Below are 27,580 nucleotides of genomic sequence, written 5' to 3' on the forward strand. Positions count from 1 at the left end.
CTTTAGTTATATTTTAAAGGTCCAATCTACCCAAAGCTGATACTTAAAGGATAAGTTCACCTTTTAACAAAAAATAATAAATGCACATTTTTTTGCAGGTAAAAATGTTGCATTTATTATTTTTTATTTATGAAGCCTCTAAAGCATTGCACCAGTGATCAGCAGATCGCTGGTGCCATGCAGGTCTCCTTCTGACCTGTCAATATATCTGCTTGCTCCTACATCCTGCAAGAGCAAGCAGATACTACTGACATGAAGGCTAAATGAACTATCACAACATTGTGGAGCAGCATGGCAGTTCATTGAAAACTAAATAAAAGCCAATAGCCACAATGGCTGCTGGGTAATTTTCTCATTCACAGAATGCTGTGCATGAAGGACACAGTTGAGGGGGCGGAGCTCCGCACGGCCACAATTTTTTTAAATTGTGAAAGCTAGTGAGGGGGGAGAATAGCCCCCCTTTAGCTATCACAGTGGGCATCAAGGGGGATGGGAAGGCTGCTGAGATCGTAACATGTTACATGTTATACCCTGTATATCGATGAACTTATTCTTTCAGTATTTGGAAAATTCTGTAAAGTTAAACCTACTCTCCAAGCTAAGGAAATTAATATCTTCATGTATTAATGAAAAAATAAATGTGTTTTTAAATGTAACTAGTGTAAATATCTGAATTTGGTTTGGTATCAGTCTCTTGTAATGCCCTGGATAAAAGAACTCGGGAAAGGGAAGCAATCGGATGGGTTACATTTATACTATATCTGCTAAAAGGGATCAACAAGAGAAGAGAGCAGATGATTTCAATAACCTGCTGATTCTTTGCCCAACCACAGGCTGGTAACAGAGAGGTGACCCATGCAGTAATGCTTAACTGCAGCAGAGAAGAGTCAGGTCAACAACAGTCCAGTCTGACAGAGCATAACCACTGCCTGTCCGGCCCATGTATATAAACGGCCGGAAGGGAGCAGTGCAGGAGCGGGTTGCCGTTCATAAACGGCACCCACCATTTTAGCCTGTGCACGCTCCCTGGGAACGCGCGGCATTGCGATCCAGAAGACACAGCGGAACACTGATCGCTGTACGGGACCTCTGTGTGAGGTCCCGATCGTGTGATCAGTGATTGGCCAATCAGTGATCACATGAATAGTAGTAAACAAGATGTCACTTCTGACATCATTACTTACTACTTGTGAAATCTGTGAATGATCACAGAGATCACATGGTACAAGGCTATTCACAACAGCCTTGTACCATGTGACAAGCTATGACCAATCACAGTTTGCACAGTATTTCTCAATGGCTGCAAGAATGCAGCCAGAGAGAAATAGAAATTATTGCTTTTACAGTCTTTATGGGTGTAAAAGCAATCAGTGTAAAAAAAAAAAAATCTTCATCACCCCCCACAAGTAGTACAGTGTTAATGTACTGCTAAGGTGACAGTATGTTAAATAATATATAAATAGTAATATAAGAAAATAAAAAAAAAGTTAAAACATTTTTTGAAAAATTATAATTTTTGGTTATAAACTAATTTGCGTTATCTTATTTACTAAAAAGATAATTGAATACATTTTGGCCAAGATTTATGAAGAAAGATTTTTTGCAAAATGTTATAAGAAAAACACTTTTTTTTTTTAAATTTTGGACTTTTTCATTTATATAGCAAAAAAAAAATAAAAATCACAGTGGTGAAAAAATGCCACCAAAATAAAGTTTCATCTGTCTCCAAAAAATGCTAAAATATTCATATGGATACAGTGTTGCATGACTGCGCAATTGTCATTCAAAGTGTGACAGCGCTGAAAGCTGAAAATTGGCCTGGACAGGAAGGGGGTAAAAGTGTCCGAACATGAAGTGGTTAAAAAAGCTTCCCTATATGTATGTCAGCTATGTATCTAGCTTTCACCCTTTCAGTTTAGCATTAGTATCCTTTCTGCACACCTGATGTGGGATCTCTCTGCACATTGACTTGTTTATTAAGGAGAAAGCTACAGGAAAAGTGGATACACGTAATAGAAAACTGGCAGAGTTAAACTCCAATCTGAAGACCAGGAAGAGAGATCACACCAGACACAAGAAGCCAGGAGATGGCTTAGTCCACCATATATCACCTTTAAATGTGTTTTATTGTGCTGACCCCCCAAAAAGTATGTTGTTTCTATTATTGTCTGTTCATGGGGATCCAGCCCATCAGCAACATACCTAATATTCATCTAATATAACTGAGAACAGCATCCCCAGATTCTTGCTTCACTTTAGTTAAGACATTTTTTTTCTATCTGAAGGACCAGCTTGGTTTTCTTGTCATTATTGGAAAAATTTCTTATTTATTAATGTTATCCTCTCTTTTTAATACTTAGGGATATGGAGGATACTTGAGCTCACGTCTTATCACATTAACGGCAGATGACCTTTTCACGTGTGGCGCTTCACTCTCTCCAATAACAGATTTTAAACTTTATGGTGAGTGTGTACTATTTACTGAAATGCTTTATGTAATACAACACACCATATGAACTTGGTAAAAGTCTGTTTTTCACCTTATGGACCCATTTACAATATGGGTTTGATTTACTAAAACTGGAGAGTGCAAAATCTGGTGCAACCAAGCAGCTTCCAATTTGCACTCTCCGGTTTTAGTAAATCAACCCCAATGTATTTTGTTAAAGTTGGTGTATGAACACAAAGCATTATCTTGCATTAGTATGCATTGCATAATGGCAGCCAAATTATTATGGATGGGTTGGCAACACACCTTAATGTGGGAAAATATGGATATAATGGGGTTTTATCCATTGCACAATAATGTAGGGCATGTGTTGTAGGATGCTATCTGGCACTGTAGTTTTTAATTAGGGTGCCTTTCAGAAAGTGTAGTTTTTTTGGCAGTTTTATTTTTTAAGATTTTCAGGTTTCTACTAACAAATGGATATTTTATACAAAATTGTTTCTTTAACCAAAAACATCGAATTCTGGATGCTTTCATACCACTGTGTGTACAAAGCTTCCTAGGAAAGCCCAGCACTAGCTCAGTACCTACAGACTGCTCCTACATACGGAAGATCAAGACAGTCCTGTCTCCACTTGTACAGGAGAAGGGTGTGTGTCTTCCTCTGAGAAATTCATCTTTATGTAAGTTATCTGGGGTGCTTCTATTCTGGTCTTCAGTGCAACAGTAAAAAAAGCTGGAGTACCAGATGCTGGCTGCACATGGTAAATTCTATATGCAATATTTCACATTTACCTGACTAAGAAGAAATGTGAACAATCCAAAAATGTCATTATTTTGTTCACAAAAATATTACAGCAAAAAATAAAAAAAGGGAAACCCCTACACGTTCCCTTTAATTTTTTAGTCCTTCTTGCAGACATATCCTTCTCTATGTCATTATACACCAGGTAACAAATATAGCCTGGCTGGTAATACTCCATGAAATCAGTTCAAGTTCAACAATTTTTGTCCAAGAGATTTGTATCAGTTTGTTTTTTGTTTTTTTTTGGCTCAAAGTCCTACAATGGTTATAGGCAGGCGATGGATGTCAGAAGATGAACTCTGAACAATATTTTTTTTTTTAGAGAAAGCATTTCATAATCACGCTCACTGTTACTAGCCAATTATATGTGTTTATGTATCATCCCTGGATCCTGCCTTTTCTCAGGGGAGCAGAAGAGATTATCAGGGAAAATATCTGAAAACCTTCCTCAGCATTAGCCGAACAAGTCTTGTGCACAGCCTGCAGGCTGCCACTTTCGTACAATTGTTTTCCAAACTCTACACCTCATCACCTATGGGTGACCAAACTGATTGCTGCATTAAGATTCACATGCAAACTGATTAAAGAGAATCACCTGACTGGAAACTTTCATGATTCAGTGGTCCTCTGTAATTGAATTAAATGTGCATTACCACAATGTCTGTCAACGTATCTGGCCATTTGCTGTGCATTTCATTGATGTTCATTATGAATGGCATCCAAATGCATTCTACAGGAGCAGCCAATGCACAACATATGACAACACAATATTGTGTATAGTGATGTGCTGCATCCATTGGAGTTCATTGGCAGCCCATTCATAATGAAATGTCAGCCTTAATGCTATGCATGCTAAAGCAGAACTCAATGAATATCTGTGAATCATACCAGTAGTTTACACTGCAATGTTCTAAACACAACAATAATTAATCATACTGGAGCAGCTAACAAGTGACTTTCTTTTAGAAAGTCCAGCATTCTCTACAGAAAAGGTATCATGGAAGCACCTTATTATTATTATTATTATTATATAGCGCGGACAGTTTGCTCAGTGCTTTACAATATAACGAGAGACAATACAGCAACAATACAGTTCAATACAAGAGGGTTAGGAGGGCCTGATACTGGGAGCTTACAATCTAAGACCTTGCACTGAATGTTTATTTGTGAAATATTTATTTATTTGGCAAATATTAAAAATGTATGCAGCATATTAGTCTATGAACGCATACATTTTTAAAAGCAAAATGTGTAAGAATCCATTATAGTATTTTATAATTTTCTGCTTGAATTTTGTAAGTTTTCCTCTTCACACCGTAGTGGTATGCTTGCATAATCTGGGACTGCAGTTTAAAAGAATGTTGTGTGACTGTACTATATTATTAAAATCTCCTAAATCATTGCACACTATCTCTTTCAGCGTCTGCCTTTTCTGAGAGATACCTGGGGTTACATACTATTGATAATGGAGCATATGAGGTACGCAAATAAAAGTATTTTTTTTTCAATCATAAGAATAAAATTGCTGCTCTGAAGGAATTTTAAAGTTTTATTGCCGGTGTTGCTACAACTTACACTCCAGAAACACAACCTGATACATTAATAATTTACTTTTCAATTTGTTTGGGCTGTTCTGTAACACCTCTTTCTATGACAAAACTAATAAACACTAATGGAAAAGATAGTTTAGTTTTCATAGTTAACCCAAATAAAACTCTTTTTAAATATATAAACACAAGATCAAAATTTAATATGTCATAGCTTACCAGCCTTTACTTGTGGTGGCTGAATTTGTTTTCTTTTTTCAGCCTAAGGCATGCCAGAGATTACACGATTTTCTATCCTACAACTACAGGTTGCAGTAAGAAAATCACTCGATTCCCCCATCACCACAGTCATTGGCTCCTGCTGGGGAGCCTTACTGGCTGGCAACACACAATGATTACTGCTATTGGCTATAGACACAGGCAGTAATCGCATGATAAAAATCTGACAGGCTGGTTGTACCCAAGTTGATCAATGGATCAACCTGGGTACAATCAGCCTCCTCATAGATGGATCCCTAATGAACCGGCCTGAGATTCAATCCATCTATGGCCGGCATAAAAGAGAAGTACAGTCAAAGCTCGTTTGGCTGTATTTCTCCTTTGGATCACAGGAGTTCAGTTCGTTCCGCACTCTTTGTGACCTGTTTTTAGTCGACAGCAGACTATAGTCCACTGTTGGCTAACATCCCTCATCCAGTCCAGGCTGGGAAAGATCCCGACTTTAATGTCAGGATCCACCCAGATGTCTGGACTGCCACCTGGCTCAGCCTTTCAGCGATCCCCTGAGAGCTTGAGCCAGCCTCTCCCTCCCCCTCCACAGCCCAGCACTCCAGCGAGTGTGGGAGTGGGGGCAGAGATGGAGACTGACAGTCACCAGCTCTCTGCTAATGGAGCACTGAGAACTGAGCCATCAGCGATTTTCGATCACTCAGTTCTCAGTCTTGGAGCCAGCAGGGGCAGATGCAACATTGGATTGAAGCTGCATCCACCTAGGTAAGTATTATTTCTAAAAAAAAAAACCCCTAAACTTTACTTTTAAGTACAATTTCGTAAACCCTGTGCACTGAACTGAAATCTCATATAATGTTATCAGCTTTCCCAGCTACCTTCTGTGTACTACAGAGCATCCTTCCCCCATGTCATAGTCAAAGTATTTTAGTCCAAATCAGGAAAGCAGCCTAGGGTGACAATGCTGCTTCTGTATAGAAGCAGTACAGCAAGTGGCAAGTGAAGCTTGACACCCTAGGACAGTACAGGTATTACTGACCTGATCACCAGGTGAAACAAAAAGGAAAAAATGCCTGAAAAGAAAAACTAAAGGAGTCGCCACATCTAAGAACTGGTAGGCTGCAATATATTACATTTTTGTGCTTGGGTTTAGATATGCTTTAATTAAAAAAAACTATCAAATGGCATAATTAGTTACAGCTAAAATTGTCTAGTATTTCTCAGCAATAAAATGAAAGCGGGATTTTTGCATGCAGCCACCCAGCTAAAATAGGACGTTATTCAATTTGTCTGAAATATATATCCTTTGTTCCATTTAAATCAGAGGGCCTGCATGACTTTCTGTTGTAGCTTATCAGTCATTTCTGTAAAGCCAATTTTCTCTTCTTTTACTGAAGATAGTCTCTTTTAATCTGTATTTCCACAGTTGGCCAAAATAACCGTTCGTGAGTCCTTATCGAATACAGCTAAATTTTTGATTATCCATGCCACTGCAGATGGTAAGTAATGCTTTATTAATCCTTAATCTATTCCATAATGATAAGAAGCTATTATACAGATGCTCCTCACTGAGCAGTTAGAAAATGTGCTTTAATTAATTTGTCCCCTTTACTGATACTAATCTTATTTTACAGAAAAAATCCACTTCCAACACACTGCGGAACTTATAACGAATTTAGTGAAAGCCAAAGCCAATTATTCCTTACTGGTGAGTGTCTTCCTTCCTTCCTGAGCTGTTTATAGAGCTTATTTCCTGGCCAATTTCACTGACATGAGCAGACATGCTATATCCCTGTGCTGCTGAATGTTCCGCTTTTCTTATTGAAGGAAAATACAGGCTTTCTTTTCAGTTAGTACACAGTGTGAGTTATTATTGCAACAATGCTGAAGGTAAGCATTTCACTGGCTGTTTTTCCGTATTCTGATTATTTCATTTACAGATTTTTAAAGATTGACTCTTGTGGTCATCTGTACATCAGGAAATGTAATAATGATCCCTGTTTTAAGTGTGCCCAACCTGTGAATATTAAAATGTTTACATATTCCTTACAAGCAGTAAAAGTAACAAAAAAAACAACTTATTGACCTATGTAGCTGCAGGCACTGTGGAGAAATTCATCTTAAATATTCAGAAAACAGGTACAGAATACTCCTCCTCATTGCCTCTGGTAGCAAGGACTGGAAGCCTAAAAACACCCACAAGTAGCTGTAAACTGTTGGAAGACTTAAGATTTTGTTGTGATCTTTGAGGAGGAATCTCTGAACTGTACCTGTAACTACAAAAATCGGTGGCTTGTTTAAAACTCCTTTACTGCTTGTTAAGAATATGTAAATATGTTGATGTCCATAGTGGATTGTAAGGACTGCTGAGATGAACTCTGAGAGATTCTGCTGCTTTTGATTAGATCAGATCTAATCAATAGACTTTGCACTTGAGCACTTGTACAGTTCTACTAACAATAAAGCAGGTCCTACATACAGTGCATTCAGACCTCCTCCACTTTTTTCAGTTCTGTAATGGCACAGCCCTTCTCCTCTGATTGCTCAGTTTGGCCTGGTGACCAGGTCTTGGAAGAGTCTGGGTTGTGCCAAACTCCTTCCATTTGAGAATTATGATGGCCAATGTGCTCTTGGGAACCATCAGTGCAACATAAAGGTATTGTAGCCTTCCCTAGATCTGTGCCTTGCAATAATCTTGTCTCTGAGCTCTACAGGCAAGGTTTTGCTCTGATACAGTATGCTGTGAGTCCTTTAGAGAAAAAGGAGTGCCTTTCCAAATCATGTCCAATCAGTTTAAATTACCACAAGTGGACTTCAATAAAGGTGTAGACACATCTCAGCAGTGATCAAGAGAAATAGGAGGCACCTGAGCTAAAGTTTCAAGTGTTGCAAAGGGTCTGAATACTTTGTCCAATGTGATATTTCAGTTTTTTATTTTTAGTAAATTCACAGAATTTCTAAAATTCTGTTTTTACTTTGTCATAATGGGGTACTAAGTGTAGATTACTGACAAAAAAAATTAGTTTAAACTACTGTAGTATCAGGCCGCAACATAACAAAACTGAAAAAAAATGAATGAGATCTGAATGCACTGCAAACAAATATAGTTATTCCCGTGTACATATTTTATATATTTACAAATTATACATCCAAATTTTTAAATTGTTTTAATATTTCAATAATCTTTAATTAAAAACTGAACTGTGGAAGTTGTGCCCAAACTAAATGAAGCAGTGGATAAAATACAGGATACCAGATACTGTCTGTGGTCTCCCTGTAGCTGATCTATTTCTTAGTGCTGACTTACTTAAAGCCTTCAGCAAGGAAAACAGTGAACAGCACAGTGGTGGCATCCCCAAATCTCACCATGAATATCCTAAGACTGACAGAAGGAACAGTGCCTTAGATCTCACAATGCAGATATACAGCTAGGAGGCTGTAGGCACAGAAGTGCCTAAGTGCCTTCCAATACCAGGCTGTGCAATTCTACTTTCAGGAGGAATTACAGATAAAAGGATAAAGTTAGGGAACTGCTTAGGCACAATAACCATTCTTAAACTTTCCCTATTAGATAGCAAATCTTTACTTTTTTTGTTCATATCCAATTTAAGATGACTTTTTACTTTTTACATTTTATTTTGGCTTTACATACACTTCTGTGTAAATAACTTTAATAAGTGAAGACAAATAGAGTTTGGATGTGTTAATGTGGACCCCCTCAATACTCTGCCAACACGAATGATATGTATTTATTAAAATAGATTTACTTACCTATAGTAACAAGCTTCTTCTGTAACGGTCTTGCACACTACAACACTACCAGCGGTCTGTCCTAACCATCTTTCTCTTCTTGCATCTCGCCTTCTAATGGCGCCTTCTCGCCATTAAAAAAAAGAATGTCATCAACAGTTGCTGGATTCTTCTTCCTAACCCCTTCACTGGATATTAGTCTTTTATCTGTTTGAAAAATAAAGACTTTTCCCTGGGATTTCACAGCATTCCTTGATACGTCATGTGATCTTGGGGAAAAGTTTTTTTTTTTCTTATATACCAGGTCTCCCTAGAAGGTACATGTAATGTTGCCTTCCCAAGAAGCACCTGTGAGGCCCTGGCTATGTCATCGGTACCTTGAGAAACCAGGAACTGAACTACACCAAAAGGTAAGTATCTACATTTTTTGGGGGGAAATGACTCCCAGATCACTTGAGAACAGCAGGTCAATTTGCATGTTGAAGGGGATTTTGTTTTTTTCCTGGGAAATGGCCACTTTGAAAAACACATATCTGGTCTCTTGTTGTCTGTGTCCCTGCTAGGGAGATTCACCCATTTTGTTGGCCATGGTGTCAGTTGCATCTAGTAATGAAAGTGAGGAGAAATCATAAATATTAGAGTTTGTCATTGGAACAGGAGGTGAGGTGAAATCTCTCAATGGGAAAGCCTGTTACAGTGTTTTCCCCTCGATTTGGTTAGATTTGTTCTTACATCCTATTCCTGTGAGACAGGAAAGGAGAAAAAAAACAAAGGAGAGCAATTAGTAGCAGAGCACACTAACACCCCGGTCACATCAAGCCCGACATTGAAATCGCGCGACTTACAGTGAAGTCGCACGATTTCAAAGTCGGATGAGATGCAGATTTCAGGTGCTATTTGCAAAATATCTGACACAGATGTCTATGCAAATCGCACCAAAAGTAGTGCATATACTACTTTAGAAATCGGTTCGGCTCCGACCAAGTCGGAACTGCACCAATATGACCGCTCTAATTGCGGACAGTAGGGTGCGACTTGGCATGCAATTTGCAAGTTGCATAGCATGCAAATCGCATGCCAATTGCATCGCCATGTGACCGGGGTGTTACGGTGTAGCAAGAACAAACGGGTTGATATACTAAAATTGGAGAGTGCAAAATCTGGTAATTTTCTTGTTTCTGTTTGTTATTATGATCTTGTGTTGTCTTTGTTGAATGTAACTGTATCTTAATAATTTCCCTTTTAGATTAATAAAGTATTCTGAATCTGGTGCAGCTGTGCATGGTAGCCAATCAGCTTCTAAGTTCAGTTTGCTCAATTAAACTTTGACAATAAAACCTGGAAACTGATTGGTTTCTCTGCAGAGCTGCTCCAGATTTTGCACTCTTCAGTTTTAGTAAATCATCCCCCATGTTTCTTAGCGACAAATTGCCAGCAGCTATTGTGATTAAATTCCATAACTACATATTGCTGTAAATTGTTGGCTTGAGTGATTTGTAGCGGCAAAGAATAATCGCTTATTTGATAGGAACCTAAAGCTGACTATGCATGGCTAGTCTTTTGAGCTGAAATTTGAGTGGCCCTGTAAGCACTGCTCAGGTCAACAAAATTCTATTTTAAAATTGACTGAGCTGGGTGGAAATTTGAGGCAATGACAAGTGCTGTGCTCCTTCTAGCTCTCCTCGGCCACAGAACATAAAGGTGTGATCTTAGGATATCAAGAATGTATTGGAACTGAATGGACTTTATAGGCTCTTAAACAATATTTTTATATAAAATCTCCATACTCTTTATTGATAAATCGCATAGTTACAACAATTAACAATGATTTCTAAAATATGATACTAGATAAGTACCACAATTAACAACAACAAATTGCACCTCAAAGTTGAGATCCTACCACTCCTAAATGACCATATAACCTTATTGGTACCAAATGTGGATCACCGATGATTATGATGATCTTGTAATTGATAGAATGCAGGTGTATTGTCATAGTGCGGAGCTACTACAACCTCAGCTGAACATGGGCTCTACATGTTTTGTGATTCTCAGTCACTTCTTCAGGAGATGTGAAAAGGTGCATCTATATTAAAACATAATTTAGTTGTTGGCCTTCTTCAGGAGAGTGAAAAGGTGCATCTATATTAAAACATAATTTAGTTGTTGGCCTGTGTATGCTAATATATGTTTGGTACCAAGGTTGTTTAAGTGCCTATAAAGTCCATTCAGTTCCAATACATTCTTGATGGTCTTTCCAGGATGAGGCACAATGTATAAGTTTTGAACCATAGTACCACCCTATGGATATACCTGTGATCTTAGGATAACCCTTTATTTTTTTATCCAACCCAAAATCACTCACAGAATTAACTGCATCAGCCTTAGAAGGCTTAAACACTACTATTGATGAAATCATTAATATCATTTCTATCACTCAAGACTTTGGCTGGCATTTTTACTTTATAGCTTTAACCTTTATTATACAACAATTTTAATTGGATAATGATCTTCTTAAACTCAAGATGTGCTGATAAATAAGAAAATGTCATTTTTTATGTGTTTCAGTCAATTAGCACCATCTGAATTGTCTTAAGATACTCTGATGGTCTGGGTGTTTAAAGATGAAGTGAAAATGTTCTACACATTAGTGTGTTAGGTTTCTGACTGAACTGCATCCAAGGATTATTTGTGCTTTTTATGGTTTCTGGTTCACAATTGCCATCAGGAAAAAACACCAATAATGGTTAATGATACCAAGCACAAAATGTAACACATTCAGTTGCACTATATAGAGGCAAAACACATGATTCCATAAACTGGTATTTCTGGACACAAGATCCACAGTACACACATAGGTGTCCTTTTATGAAACAGATCAGGGGTGATCCTAAGGATCGTTGCTGATCTCAGATCATTAGTGGTTTAGGAAACAGAGATGATCAATGGAGAACATGTTCTCCACTGATCATCTCAGCACACAGATGGCCAGTGTATGAAGGAGCGATGTAAGCCCTTCACTGGTGATCTGTGTTCTCCCTCCCAGGGGCAGACTAACAACTCATGGGGCCCCCGGGCAATAGGGGATCATGAGGCCCCTGTGTCCTTGCCCACACTCAAAACACACCCAAAAAAGCCTATAAAAGGTACCAGGGGCATTTCATGGGGCCCACTACTGACCCTGGGCCCTCGGGCAGTGCCCGAGTGCTCGAATGGTCAGTCCACCCCTGCTCCCTCCAGATTCTCCAGCCCAGAGCTGGAGAATTGGGGGAACCACAAATGAAGCAGCAGTAATTTACCACTGCTTAGTAAATGGTGTTTGACTGATCTCTTACTGTAATCTCACGAGATTATAGTAACAGCAGCCGTTTTCCAGCATTCAAAGCTTTTGTAGATCTCTCCTCATTCAGAGAAGCGATCTACTCCGCTTCATAAAAAGACATTCAGAGGAGAACTCTCTCCTCTGAGAATGCTGGAGAACTGAGCAGCGGTCATAGTAACATACTAATATGCATTACCCTAGCATGTAAAGGGGATAAGCCATAATATCCTGAATCCTACCACATTTCTGGGTAGACAAATCTTGAACCACAATGGGGTTGATTTACAAAAGGAAAATAGACAGGCCACTTTGCAAGTGCAGTTGCTCCAGAGCTTAGTAAATGGGGTGAAGCTTCACTTTGCAAAGAGTACCCAATCAGATGCAAAGAAAATAATAAAAAATAGCATTTTTGCTTGCAAATGATTGGATGATGGAATGCAGCAGAGCTTCCCCTCATTTACTAAAAACTGGGGTGACTGCACTTGCAAAGTATACAGTCTATTTGCTTTTAGTAAATCAACCCCATTAGGTCCGTCCACATATACAGTAAGGTTGATGTACTAAATGAGGAGAGACTGTTCACTGAGGGAATTGACTGTTAATAAATAAGGTAAACCTGTGTTCACTTTTACTAACTAATTATGTGCAAGGAAAATGTAAAAAAAAAAGCAAATGGATTTTGCAAGCACATGATTGGTTATTTAACCACTTGCCCTCCTGAGGATTTACCCCCCTTAATGACCAGGCCTCTCTTTGCTACTCGCCGCTGCACTTATTCAACTGATAATTGCGCGGTCATGCAATGCTGCACCCAAATGAAATTTACGTCCTTTTTTTCACACAAATAGAGCTTTCTTTCGGTGGTATTTGATCACCTGTGCACTTTTTATTTTTCACGCTATAAACAAAAAAAGACCAAAAAGTTTGAAGAAAAACGACATTTTTTACTTTCAGCTATAAAAAATATATAGTAAACTCAAAGTTAGTTATAAATTTAGGCCTTAATGTATTCTGCTACATGTTTTTGGTAAAAAAAATCCCAATAAGTGTATATTGATTGCTTTGTGTGAAAGTTATAGCATCTACAAACTATGGTACAGATACTGCAATTTACGCCATTTTTTTGCTATACAGCGCTGCGCTAGTTTAACCGACAATTGCGCGGTCATGCAATACGGTACATAAATGAAATTTACATCCTTTTTTTCCCACAAATTGAGCTTTCTTTCGGTGGTATTGATCGCCTGTGCGTTTTTTTAGTTTTTGCGCTTTAAAAAAAAAAAAAAAGGCTGACAATTTTGAGGAAAAAAAACAATATTTTGGACTTTTTGCTATAAAACATGTCCAGTAAAAAAAAATATAACAATCAAATTTAGTCATAAATTTCTGCCAAAATGCATTCTGCGACATGTCTTTGCTAAAAAAAAAAACAATACGTGTAAATTAATTGGTTTACGTGAAAGTTATAGCGTTTACAAATGGCGGGAAAGATACTGGGATTTTTAATTTTTTCTATACTAATAATGGCGGCGATCAGCAACTTATGGCGGCGATCAGCGACTTATGGCGGGACTGCGGTGGACATTCTGACACGGGGGGGAACTGACTTGGGGTCACTGACATCCCCAGTGACACCAATGCAGTGATCAGTGCAAAAAAAAAAAAACACTGACACTGTACTAATGGCACTGGGGAGGAAGGGGTTAACTGTTTTATTTACTGAAAGGGTTAACTGTGTGAGGGGAGTGTTTTATTAGGGGGCGGGGGTGTGTACTGCAGGGGAACACACTGATCCAGAGAGATAAACTCTTCTCTCCAGATCAGCATGTAAGGAGCTGACAGGGGACTGACAGAAACCATGGCTGCAGTGTAAACACTGCAGCCGTCCTCTCTGTCAGTGATTGCCGGTAATCGTCGGGACATGGTAGGAAATGACCGGCCATGACCCGGCGACTGACACCCGCGGCTGCGATCGGCGGGACGGGTAGGGTGGGCACGCGCCTCGCGCGCTCCCCCTACCTGTTTTGCAAATGCACGTTTTAAAACGTGCTTTTGCCCAGCCATGCCGACCTGCCACCGTATTTTTACAGTGGCTGGTCAGCAAGAAGTTAAAGTGAACATGGCTTCAACGTATTTACTAACATTCACTTTGCAAAGTTAACAGTGTCTACATCTTGAGTAAATCCACCCTACTATGTACACCTCCATAAATGCACACAACAATGAGATTCAGCTCTAACTAGTTTCATTATTGGGTATTGCTAGGAACCAATTAATGTGCCCCTAATCAAGAAACCGCATGATAAGGGAAAGAGAAAAGGATTTTTTAGCTTCTGAGGCAGATTTATGTCCTTCCACAAATAATTCATTTATGTGACCAACAGAATATAGTGAAAATAAGGCTGAACAAACTGGGGTTGATTTAATAAAATTGGAGAGTGCAAAATCTGGTAATTTTATTGTTTCTTGTTTCTGTTTGTTATGATCGTGTGTTGCCTTCATTGAATGTAACTGTATATTAATAATTTCCCTTTTAGCAAAGAACTTGTAGCAATCCTGTGCTTGATTTTAGCATTTGTGCCTGCAAACCCAAATAGCTGACAGAGGCAATTTTTTTCAAACAGCTATATCAGATTTTTTATGGTACTTGTGTGAGTTTTTCATGCACTGCTTTCTCCAGCACACATTCATCAAAACATTAGATAAAAGATGAGTGTAGAGGCAAGCTGATATAGAGGTTGGAGACAAATGTTTTTGTTAAAAGCACACTATAATGGTTTTAGATCAAGTTTATTTTAGCTGCTTTTTTAAGTTTGTAAGTCCTACAAATAAGCATTTCATAAATGACTAATGATGAAAGGATTCCTAGAGCACTATGTATTATCTAAAGAGACAGCTCAGCACCAGCTCATCTGATAGATGCTAATGACTACGATGTCTGATAAGAGATCAGAAACCACTCTGTGTAAACTTATGCTTACGCTGTCCAGGACTGTAAACAGGTTTTTTTCAGCAGGAACCCAAATCTCCAGCAGGAAAAGGAACCCAAAGCTCCATCTGTAACCAATAATGAAAATTTGTATTACAATCCTGATCAAATAAAATATAATTTTAAAAAATCAGTAATGTTGTCCCTGGCTGCAGCTGATACTGTGCATTACAGTGTAAAAACATATGTATGTTTAAAAGAAATGTACATTTAATACAAAACTGTTAAGTATAAAATAACCCTAAATTGCAATTTAAATATACACTGCTCAAAAAAATTAAAGGAACATTTTGAAAATACTTTAGATCCTAATGGGGAAAAATATCATGCTAGATATCTATATTGATATTGATACTGGGTAATGTGCTAGGAATATATGGATGCCCCAACATTTGATGGAAATGAAAATTATCAACCTACACAGGACTGAAAATCAAAGTAAACAGATGATGCAGCAGGCTAGTCCATTTTGCTGAAATTTCATTGAAGCAACTTAAAATGGTACTCAGTAGTTTATATGGCCCCCACCTGCTTGTATGCATGCCTGACAATGTCAGGGAATGCTCCTAATGAGACAATGGATGGTGTCCTGGGGTGGTTCATCCCAGATCTGGTCCAGGGCATCACTAAGCTCCTGGATAGTCTGAGGTGCAAACTGGCGGCATTGTATGGACTGAAACATGATATCCCAGAGGTGTTCTGTTGGATTTAGGTCAGGCAAGCGCGGGGGCCATTCAAAGGTAACAATTCCTTCATCCTCCAGGAACTACCTGCATACTCTTGCCACATGAGGCTGGGCATTGTCATGCACTAGGAAGAACCCAGAACCCACTGTACCAGCATAGGGTCTGACAATGGGTCCAAGGATTTCATCCCGATACCTACTGGCAGTCAGACCTTTATTGCTATAGCAAGTCATCCCTATTGATCATAATGAGCTGACAACTTTTTTGTGTGTATATCTAAAAACACTATATGGCCAAATATGTGTGGGCACCTGGCCCTGTGTACTTATAGGAGCTGGATTTACATTCCATTCCAAAACCATGGGCATATACAGTGAAGGAAATAAATATTTGATCCCCTGCTGATTTTGAATGTTTGCCCACTCACAAACAAATGGTCAGTCTAAAAATTGAATGGTAGGTGTATTGTACCATGAGAGACAGATTAGCAACAAAAAATTCTAAAGAAATGCATGTCTAACAAATGATGCACTGCTTTGCATGTTCATGAGGGAAATAAGTATTTGATCGCCTATCATTCAGCAGGATTTCTGGCTACCAGGTGTCTTTCATACAGGTAACAAGCTGAGATTAGAAGCAGTCTCTTAAAGGGAGTGCTGCTAATCTTATTTTGTTACCTGTATAAAAGACACCCGTCCACAGGAGCAATCAAACAATCAGATTCCAAACTCTCCACCATGGCAAAGACCAAAGAGCTGTCCAATGACATCACGTGTCCAGCTCTGCCAAACGTGTTTCTCTCTAACAAGCATCTTCAGGAAAGGAGGAATTGATAAAATGTCTTTGTATACTCAGGTTTGTCCATGGAGATAGCATTGTTATGTGCTTAATTTTGTGCAACTCGTTTTGGAATGAGATGTCCCAACAAACTCATATAGGTGTAATAATGAGGTGTCCACAAACTTTTGGCACATAGTGTATAGTACAAGGACTTTAGTTCCCATTTAATTATGTTTTTCCTTACAGATATACCCAGATGAGAACCACTATATGAAGACCCCATTGATGGAACAGCACCTGCACAAGTCTATTGTGAATTTCTTTGAAGAATGCTTCAGAGTTCAAGACAAGCCTCCCATAGTAGCCATAGAGGAAGAGGAGGAGGATTAACTTTTGTTCGTGCCAAGCACAAACCATTTCTTACAGAACAATATGCAACTGAATAGTTTTCCTTGGAAAATTACAAAATGTTATGTTTAGCATGTGTTAATGGAACAGTGCCCTCAATGGCTAACCAGACCCCAAAGTTTCCTCTGTGGAAGGACATGAAGCATGGTGAACTCAGCCTAACCTGCTGACTGAAAACACTGCTTTTTGTTACTAATGGGAATCTGTAGTACTTCAAAACACAATGGGGCAGAAAAGAAAAACACCAACCAGTGAAGAAGTGAGACCTTCAGCGGAACTCCAAAAGGACTTGGACTAGACAACCTGTTAAACTTCATGACATTGGTAGCATTCAACCCATTCTTATTATCACACTTAATTAATATTGCATTCGAGTCTGAAGAAACTAATACTATTAGTTCAAAAGGGATTATAGCACAATTATTTTATTAATACTAATTTACAGTTTGCTTGCTCACATCATGAAATAAAAAATAATAGAAAATGGCAACTTTCAGGGCAGCATAAACAAAGACGATGTATTAATCTTGCTAAAATCATGTGTATCATTATGTAATTATTTCATCTTTTTTTCTATCTTGTTTCTACTGGCTTCATTGTGATTTCTTTATAACCCATACCTTTTCTTTACAAACTGCTTCAGAGTATGAAAGATGTGTACCATTATTTACAATGTCTTGGACTGTGTTTCTTGTTAGCTGTTTTTCATGAAGACCTGATCATTCATTTTTAACTGCTCATCCGTGCTATACATTGGCATTAATGCCAATATACTGTATCCATTTTCAAATATGAAAGTCTGTCTAAAGCAGATATTTTTTTATAGACTGGGGAAGGGTAGAATCCCTCACAGGCTTTTATTGCTGTCTCTTTCCTTACTAGGAAGATTCACCCTCTTTTAAATATTCTGGTTTCACAGGACTGAAGTGAAAGAAGAGCTGACATTTTTGAATTGTCTGGGGGACCAGAATTATGGGGAAATCTTCCAAAAATGACATTTGATTCAGTGACAATTGTCTACAAGAGGATTTCTCTTTACTTTGGAGAGATGGCCACTTGCTTTCTGTTGTGGCTCAAGATAGAAAGTAATGTAAAATCTCCCCAGTAGCACACAGCAAAGAAAAATCTCAGGAGTTTTAACCATTGGCCTCTCTATTCCAAAAAAGTTTTGGCTTTAGATTTACTTTAATAGTTTTGAAACTTTCAAAACCACTTAATATAAGAGCATTTTGACCAAGGTGACATACATCATTTGGTGACATGGGAATCTGTGACTGTTAGCAAGTGTACTTTCAATTGAAATGTAAATTGCCCAACAATCATTTTTCTTTCTTCTTTCAAGTATAAGAAATATAAACAAAACCATAGATTGGATTTTTGCAGTTGTTTCTCAGATGCTGGCAAGCCAATTACTTTAGATATTAGTCTGTAATGTTATTTGCTACCAGTAATAAACCATCATTCTAGTCATGTACATGAAAGATATATTACTCTTCGCTTTCTCTTTCTCATTTACGACTGACACAAATCAAGGACAAAAATCCAAAACAGATAAGAAAAGTTATAAAACTTAAAACATACTACAAAGTAGCTGATATATTGTTTGAAAGGAATACATTGATATGATTTCTAAAGGGTTGCATTGTTTCAGTGATGGGAGTCTGATAATAGAAATACACAGCGTTAACCAGCCTGACTAGGGATACAAGGGAATGAAAAAAAGTGAATTTAAATACAAGTTCACAAAAATATAATGTGGTTATACCATATATGGTAAGTCAACAGCTAGAAATGTATCATATCTAAAATACTTCTCAGTTTCTTCAGAATAACAACAAATGTCTGTGGATACCATATAAAAAGAAATGTATTGACATTAGTTTTGAAGGCAGTGCATATTAATTATGTTGGTAAAATAACTAGCCAGAAACTTTATAAGCTGAAGTTCTAAAGAAGTGTAAAGAAAATAGTTGATGTACACATTGGCTTGGTCCTAAAAGGACACCTACTCCAAGCACTTATTACATTTAAACTGATCACTTAATGGAAGCTTAATGCAATTCTAGAGAAACAGCAACCCTGTCTGTGCAAACAAAGTGGCACTTACTGTTTGGAGCCCTCATGTCTCTAACAGTTAAACTTATCTGAAAAAGTGGAAAAATAGGATGTGTGTTTAACCTTTACTACTTAGCATGCCCTAATGATCACTGGTGAGGGTGGGAAGAGACCAAGGAAGGCGTATACTGACTCTTAAAGATCAGCAGGAATGGCACTCACAGCCAATGTTCTGGCTTTCGAGTTTTGAGCTCAGCTTAGTTGAATATTAGAAGCACTCCCAGCTTCAAAAACACATATACTGTACAAATACTAATAGGTTTTAATTTGAGCTCTAAACAGTCTTGCTATTAGAAGCAGACTGGTTGGATTGGTAGCTTCATTAACCAATAGTTAGGCAGATGGGGGTAGACTTGAGCCCATGACTATGGATGCTGGCTTCTATTTTTATTTGCATAATGGGACATATGTGGTAGAATGCAAGAAGAGTGCCATTATCCCTATAATGTTTATCAAAAAGAATATCCTCTATTGATTGGGACTATTTTAGGCAAAAATATATATATATGTGAGCTCGTATATAAAAATGTAAACAACTTTATTGGTATGAATTCATAAAATAGAATAAAATAAATTGTGGCTACATAATACATGTATAGGTTTCACAGTTGCAGTTACACCGAACAGCTTAATGGATGCCTAGGCATCCGACGCATTTCAAGACAGGGCTTTAGGGCTCTTTCACATGGACGTTCCAATCGGGAACAGACACAGAACTGTCATTTTCTTGCTCAGCGGAGATCAGCGGAGAGATCCCCCACTGAGCAAGTAGGTCCACTCTTCTTCAGGGAAGCCCATACATAGATTTAAAGTGGAGTTCCACTCACCTGTCAAAAAATAAAAGTCAGCAGCTACAAAAACTGTAGCTTCTGACTTTTAAAAAACAGCCACTTACCTGTAGCCTCGGTCCCGTGGTGTGTCCCCCGCAGCCCTTTTTTTCACTGGCCGTCCTGGATTCCAAGAGGCCAGCATCTTCAGTGTGGGCACCCGCCTGTGATAGCTTGTGGCTTCACAGCCGGGTAGCCACTGCGCATGTGCGAGTAGCACTGCGCTTCATGAATGGTCCTGTACTCTTCTGGGACCTGTCACGTGTCCCAAAATACTACAGGAAGGGAGGGAGGACACCTTCAATTTCTGATCGCCTAGGTGATTGGACCGGAAATGGGAGCGGGTACCTGTCAAATTCGGGTACCCGCTCCCCCCCACCCCCAAGGGTGCCAATCCTTAATGGGGAGTGGGGGAACAGTCCTTAAAGCAAAACTTCCCCTTTTGGGTGGAGCTCCACTTTAAGGATGTTCTACAATGAACAACTGTGAAACCTATACATGTATTATGTAGCCACAATTTATTTTATTCTATTTAATATATTTGTACGAATAAAGTTTACATTTTTTATATACAAGCTTACATATATTTTTTGCCTATAATAGTTCCAATGAATAGAGGGAATTCTTTTTCGTATCTATTTGCATAACTGACTATTACACGTTTCTGGCCCTCTGGGGAGTTGTAAATAAAAGCCTTTACAACCTGCAGGCAGGTACACGATGTAATTAGCAATTCATTAAATATATTATGAAAATAGATTCACTTTGTGAATCTAGTAAAATCCACAAGGCAGACTCGTACAATGTTGCAACTTATACAAAGTTTCATAGGGCCATGCAATCATAATGCAATTAACCTTTTGTACTGCTGGCATTACTGATCATCACCAACTGACATTAGTTGTAGATGAATCATCAACCTTAAAGGAAGAGAGACATGAGAAACCAATATTTCTAGATAACTAAAATAGCATTGATGCATATTATGGAGAACTAAAGGACACAAGCAGCAAAATTATATAAAGTACAAATAATATACATTCTCCATCTATTTTTTTATGTATAGTCTCTTTATACAGTGTCTTATAAACAAGAAAAATAATATTGTCAGAATTCTGCTTAGCCATGCTTAAGCCATAGTTTGTGGTGACAAGGCTACCAGGGGTGGCAAACAGCCACTCACATGTTGCTGAAGAATTTAGACTGCCATCTTTCATCCCAGTGCAATGCAATTAGGTCCTTATTGTTGTCTCTGCACAGTTTGTGCATTTTTGTTGTTGGACTAGTGCTCTATGTATGTACCAGGGGCAGACTGACAACTCATGGGGCCCCCAGCAATAGGAAATCATGGGGCCTCACGCACACTCAAACCACACCCAAAAAAGCCTATGAAAGGTATCAGGGGCATCTTATGGGGCCCCCTACTGACCCCGGGCCCTCGGGCAGTGCCAGAGTGGCTAAATGGTCAATCCGCCCCTGGTATGTACCTACTGTACATATGACCAAACAGCCCATACTCTGTCCATCTTTTCTAGTTGTGGATTCTGGGTGTGCTGACAAGGACTGGATAAACTGTCTATTTCTCCCCCGCCCTAAGCATTACTTTTTGGCTATGGTGAGTGAGCTTGTTAGCATGATACTGTGTCTAGTTTGTGGAATGGGGTACGAGGCAGGCAGTACAAGACAAGTGGTCTGAGGGATCAAGGAATATAAATTCAGCCCTATTCCTCATTTTACTCAGTCTGTACATTGTTGGCAATCAAGATTGATAATTTCAAGATAATTTTGAGAGTAGCATAATATTGCAGGAAAAAATAGTCATGGCAACTAAAGCAATTCTGGAAGTACCAATATTATATAATAATTTTTGTAATTTACTAAAATATTAAACTGCATAACCCTTGCACTGATAATGTGCTAATTAGTATTTATTTTTGTCTTAGAATAATTAAAAATGTGTTTTTCCACATATTTCAGGACCGTTTAAAGGCCGGGTCCACCCAAAACATTGCTTTGGTTATGGGCAGATATAGAAGGCCAATAGGATTTTCTCCCAGAATTTGTCTCTAGACAGCCATTATGGATATAAGTGAAGGTGTCACATTTATCCAAGATGTAACATAATTCACCCAAAATATAGATGCTGGTGGGTGGATTCCTTTTTGGACTCATGAGAGACTGCTGTAGTGAGATCTCAATATTCCCAGATCTGCTTACCTTTTACAGTCATTCTAATGGGGGAGGGGGAGTCTCATTCTTCACAGGGCTGATAAAACATGAGGGTGAGGACATCTGGGTAGAAGTGAAGTTGTTGCCCACAGCCAGATTGCATGGTTTTCCCAGTGAATGGATGGTAGTGTCAGGCAACCCTACTATACCCTCAAACACCCATACTTCTAGTTCATTCACCAGCCCATTTGTTAAAACTGGAGTAGGAGGTGTAAGACACCATATCATAAGGAAGAACTCATGGTAGACATCCCCTTTATATTGAAATAAACCTGTGTGTGATTGATGGTATACTTCAACAGAGTACATGATGGCCTTGGTGGGTGTATAGACAAGAATGGGTGTGACTTGATCTTGCATCTAGAATCTGTGATGCCCGTGAGATCTACAACTTGCCAGTGTTTGCTCATCATTGGAAAATCTGTTTGGAAGGACATGATTTTCACTGCAGAAAAGTATTTAAATTTACATTTACACAATTTATATGTAATTATAAATTATGACTTACTTACCATTAGTTCCAATAGAATAAGCTATCAAGAAGGGTTCAGTCATCAACTGAATAATCCTTTTATACATGTAACACCGCCCTATTTGAAGTCCTATTTTATTCTGAGTTCTGTAATCTTAAATGTGTTGTGAAAGCTGGTGTTGTGAAGAACTGAAAATAGCTGGCGTGTTAATTGTTTTTTTTTTTTTTTTAAATTGGAATAATTGTGGTAAATTGCATTAATCACTATTCAAGCTTACACCTGCTTCTGCCTAAATCTCAGTGCAGAATATAAGATAGGTACACCGCAGTTTTCTTACTCTGTCCTAATTGACAGGTTGTGAAATAATGAATACAAAGTAATATTCATACCTAAAATTCAAAGAATAAACAATGGATCTTTCTATTCTTTCAGTCTACACTAATCCATACATTAAAGAAGAGTGCCTACAGTATAACTCTGATGAAAAGAGGTTTGTCCCGGAATTAAAAGGGATAATGAAGGTGCCTGTGTGCTGCATGCTTTTGTGCTTGTGGGAAACCATCCTTGTTGGTCATGTTGGCATCATTTGGAGAAAAGATCTTTTGGTGCATTCAGAGATTCCTAACATTTAACTGTGATTTGATGTTTATAGAAACCGGAAACAAAAATGCCATCTGTAAAACAGTTTCAAAAATTCCCCTTTTATATTTCAGGTCACATAAACGTAAAGCTAACATCAAATAAGTGCTAAAAGGAAGTAATTAGCAGACATTTTAGGTGACCGCCAAATGTCTTTACATTGTGGGTGGGAAAGCCGATACTCAAATCTAATAGCTCACAATCTGAATGTCACATGAGGCATTTGGATAATGTTAGGTATTTGACGATAACCTTCCGCGGTACCTCCCCTTTACTGAGAAAGCAATAGAATAACACTGGCTACATAAAACAATATGATCATTTCTGTTTGGATCAAGTCAACAATGGCAGCTTCCAAATTTCTACCTTGCAAGTTCTCTTTAACCGCTTAAGGACCGTCCTATAGCAGATATACTGCAACAGGGCGGCACCTGTGCACAGAATCACATATATATACATAAATTAGCATTTCCGGGTAGGGGGGCGTATGCGTGCCCAACCCGTGCCGCCATTTGCGGCCACAGATGTCAATCACCGGGTTCGGCATGGTAATTACCCGCTGGCGCCATGTGATTACCGACAATCACCGACAGGGAGGAAGATTGTTTTGTTTACAAACAATCTTCCTGCCTGTCAGCTCGAGCACACTGCTTGGGAAGGCTGTGCACAGTACAGCCATCCTGATCAGTGTGCTTACAGTGAAGCACACCCCCTGCCCCCTAGTAAAATACTCCCAGCACACAGTTAACCCTTTCACCCCTCACATTAACCCCTTCCTGCCTAGTGCCATTAGTACAGTGTCAGTGCTTTTTATTAGCACTGATCACTGTATTGGTGTCACTGGGGTGTCAGTTAGTTCCCCCCCAGTGTCAGAATGTCTGCCGCAGTCCCACTAAAAGTCGCTGATTGCCGCCATTACTAGTAGAAAAAAATCCCATTATCTATACCGCCATTTGTAAACTCTATAACTTTCACATAAACAAATTAATTTACATGTAGTGGCTTTTTTTTTAGCAAAGACATGTAGTAGCATACATTTTAGCCTAAATTTATGACGAAATTTGATTTTTTTTACTGGACATGTTTAATAGCAAAAAGTCCAAAATATTGTTTTTTTCTCAAAATTGTCGTTCTTTTTTGCTTATAGCGCAAAAAATAAAAAAACGCACCGGCGATCAAATACCACTGAAAGAAAGCTCAATTAGTGGAAAAAAAGGACGAAAATTTAATTTGGGTGCAGCATTGCATGTCCGTGCAATTGTCAGTTAAAGTAATGCAAAAATGGCCTGGTCATGAAAGGGGGTAAATCCTCAGGAGGGCAAGTGGTTAAAGCATATATAAAACCAAAACTGTCATACATTGAAGTTTACTTGTCCTTAGATGTGGTGGCTTCATTTGTTTTCTTTTTCAGGCTATATACTATGGAGACAGATATGGTTCTCATCCTAGGACAGGACTACAAACACATCTTCATCTCCAATACCTGAGGAAGGGATCGGGGAATTTATAGAAGGCAGTGTGGCTGGAAAACAATGTTTGATGTATCAGTTAAATTCAGAGAACATTACAAGGACACTGCAATTCTAATTAAGGCAACAGGCATTTTGTGTACTTGGTGAAAATGTTCTCAACTTGAAAACATAAAACTATTTAAGTCAACAAGTCTACAGACTAGTAAGCTGCAATATAATAAATTGCTTTCTTGGGTTTATATATCCTTCCACTGTCAGGCACATGCATAGTCAGTGTTAGAAGTACTCCATTCAATAGTAGGGAGCAGCATGATTGGGTGTTTAATGTATTAACTTGAGACCACAGAGAAACAAAACAGTTAAAAGGTTTTCAATAGTTAATTCAAAACCTAAAGATAAAATTCTTACTGAAAACAGTGGAAATCTCTAAGCAATTAAAAAATAACTTAGAAGTGTACCCAGTCTTTAAAAAAATTGGCTTATCTATAATCAGAATGATTCACCCAAATAACTGATTTTAAAAAATAATGTGTACCGTATCTTTGTGTTGATTGGACTCCAAAATGTGTTTACTGTTGATTTAAGTTTATGATTTTTTTTAGTTCAAGGAAAATAGATGGACATCCAGATGGACACTTACATTATTTTGATACGCTGGCTTTAAATTGATAACTGATTATTAGCATTCCAACCAAATTTGCAGCCAGTACTAATGATGTAAATATGAATTTGTAAATACGGAATGTATGTCATTTATTTGTAACAACGCCAACTGCTTTTAAGTATTGTGTTCAGCATGCCGTCAGACATCATCCATTGCTAAACCTTTAGCTTTAAATTTCAGTATAAAAACAGCTAATCTTCATGTTTCTTTTTTGCTTTCTTTTTTTTTTTTTGACAGCTTGAATGTTGATGCCGGTTTCTAAAATTTTTGACATAGTAATGTTAGTAGACTCACATCCAGTTTGGGAAATGATGTAATAATGTTGTTCCTATGTTATTTTCAATTTTATTTTTCGTCATTTTTACATTTTTGTTTTTATCTTAAAGTTTTGAATGTTAGTCACTGTTATTTATGTCACATTGGACAATAGACTATCTGTAAGTCATTTTGATTACAGTGGATATTTTTTCGGTACATTACAAAAAATGGTGAAAGGTCATAAAAAAAAAATACAAATAAGATGCCAAATGAAGACTAATGGTTTTAACATTTTGCTATCTCATTGGGTGACAAGGTGTACCTTGGTATGTAAAATCCTCAATTTTTGTCCTCAATTTTTGTAGAAAGAAAGTTAGGATGTGGCATGGTAGTGTTTCGTCATCCATAAAATAAATCATTATTTTATCAAGCTGGTTGTTGGTATTTGGTGTAAGCTAAAAAAAATCTGCAGCCGTAACATACTGTATATATTGTTCAGATGTGGAACAGTGCACATACATATAAGTAAATGTTAACCAAGATAGAATTTTCACATATTTGAAAGCCAACTGACTATAGACGTTAGAAGGAGGTAGAACATGTGTGAATGATTCAATGGCTGAAAGTTCTGTCTTTAAACAGTAAGGACATGGGTTGCAATTATTTGGACTCGCTGAACTTTTCCTTTGGAACCAGGTCGTGTATTGAGGTCTAAAGATACCCATACGCATCTCAATTGTTACCAAGCCCTGCTGTAATGGTTATCCAATGCCTTTGGGTGCCAAACAAAACATTTCCTTCCCCTTTACATAATAGTACTCATGAATGTGTTAACCAAAATTTGTTCTGTCATGTTCAGAAAATTCCCACTGGCCAGGTCATTATGAGGTGGTCTCACTCTTCATTGGATTTCCATATATGTTATATCATAGACATTGACTTCCCCTATAACATGAGGAGTAAGACTCCATGGTAGCAGGGGGAAAACTAGAAATCCAATGCCAGTGCAATCCTGGAGAAATAGTTTATATATGTTATGGTGGTATCTATCCAACAATAAGATATGGAGAAAAGAGATTACCATATCATGTGCTGATCCTTTTTTTTCAACTGTGAATGAACAATGAAACAAAAATGTGACATTTTCCTCCAGCTACACGTTAGCTATGTGCATTCAGTTAAAAGGTTCACATAAGGGGAAGAGTATACATTTCTAAGGTAGGAAAATTGTTGTGTGTTCCAGTGGTCCTGGCAAGTACCTGTGTTAGCCTTCACTACCTGAAGAACTCTTTGATTTTACCACCTCCTCTCTCATCCTTCCTCAATGACTTCCTGGGAACAGTCCATTACATTTTTTGGCGATCACACTCAATGGTACACTGAGAATATTCACAAAAATTCCTTCTCAAATGGTATTATACCCCTAAAAGGTTAGCCATACTTTTTTCTGATGAATCTCCCTTTTGCTGGAGACACTGTGGCTCTGTTGGATAATTATCTCACATTTGGTGGTACTGCCTAGTTATCCAACATTTTAGTTCTGCTGTCTTTTCCCTGGAATCCTCTGTTTCTGGTATTGTGCCTACAATTAACTCTAAACTGGCTCTGTTGGGCATAGGCATGGACTCCTGGCCTCATGAACTCCAAGTTGTACTTACCCAATTATTCACAGCAGCAAGGTTGTCTCTTGCTCAACAGTGGAAGTGACCAACACCCCCTGACCTCTCTACTCATGAACAAATTCTAAATGAATACGCCTTTTATGAACATATGTTCTTCCTCTCTTGGTCTCTCAGGCTACAAAATCCTGATTGCACATTATCATTTTAATTACTATCTCCTATTTCAGTATATTTCAAATATTACAGTCTTGCTAATGTTAAAATAGCTGTGGATTGTTACTTACTCCCTCCACAATATACTCCCCTTTACTTTATTG

The 27,580-nt window shown here is 38.2% G+C and overlaps 1 protein-coding gene across 3 annotated transcripts in view; it reads left to right on the forward strand.

The window, feature by feature from the left end:
- The window catches only part of DPP6 (dipeptidyl peptidase like 6), a 1,666,940-nt gene extending 1,640,869 nt beyond the window's left edge, over positions 1-26,071 (forward strand). For all 3 annotated transcript variants that reach the window (XM_089692326.1, XM_089692191.1, XM_089692252.1), the window contains exons 22-26: positions 2,361-2,463; positions 4,675-4,733; positions 6,456-6,528; positions 6,664-6,737; positions 16,803-26,071. In XM_089692326.1, coding sequence (XP_089548452.1) covers positions 2,361-2,463; positions 4,675-4,733; positions 6,456-6,528; positions 6,664-6,737; positions 16,803-16,946 — 453 coding nt within the window. In that variant the 3' untranslated portion in view covers positions 16,947-26,071. The remainder of the gene's footprint in view (positions 1-2,360; positions 2,464-4,674; positions 4,734-6,455; positions 6,529-6,663; positions 6,738-16,802) is intronic.
- Positions 26,072-27,580: the final 1,509 nt, after the last annotated feature.

The sequence above is a fragment of the Staurois parvus genome, unplaced genomic scaffold (genome assembly GCF_062004578.1).
Source record: "Staurois parvus isolate SC_StPar_1 unplaced genomic scaffold, SC_StPar_1.0 ptg000005l, whole genome shotgun sequence".
Classification (NCBI taxonomy): Eukaryota; Metazoa; Chordata; class Amphibia; order Anura; family Ranidae; genus Staurois; species Staurois parvus.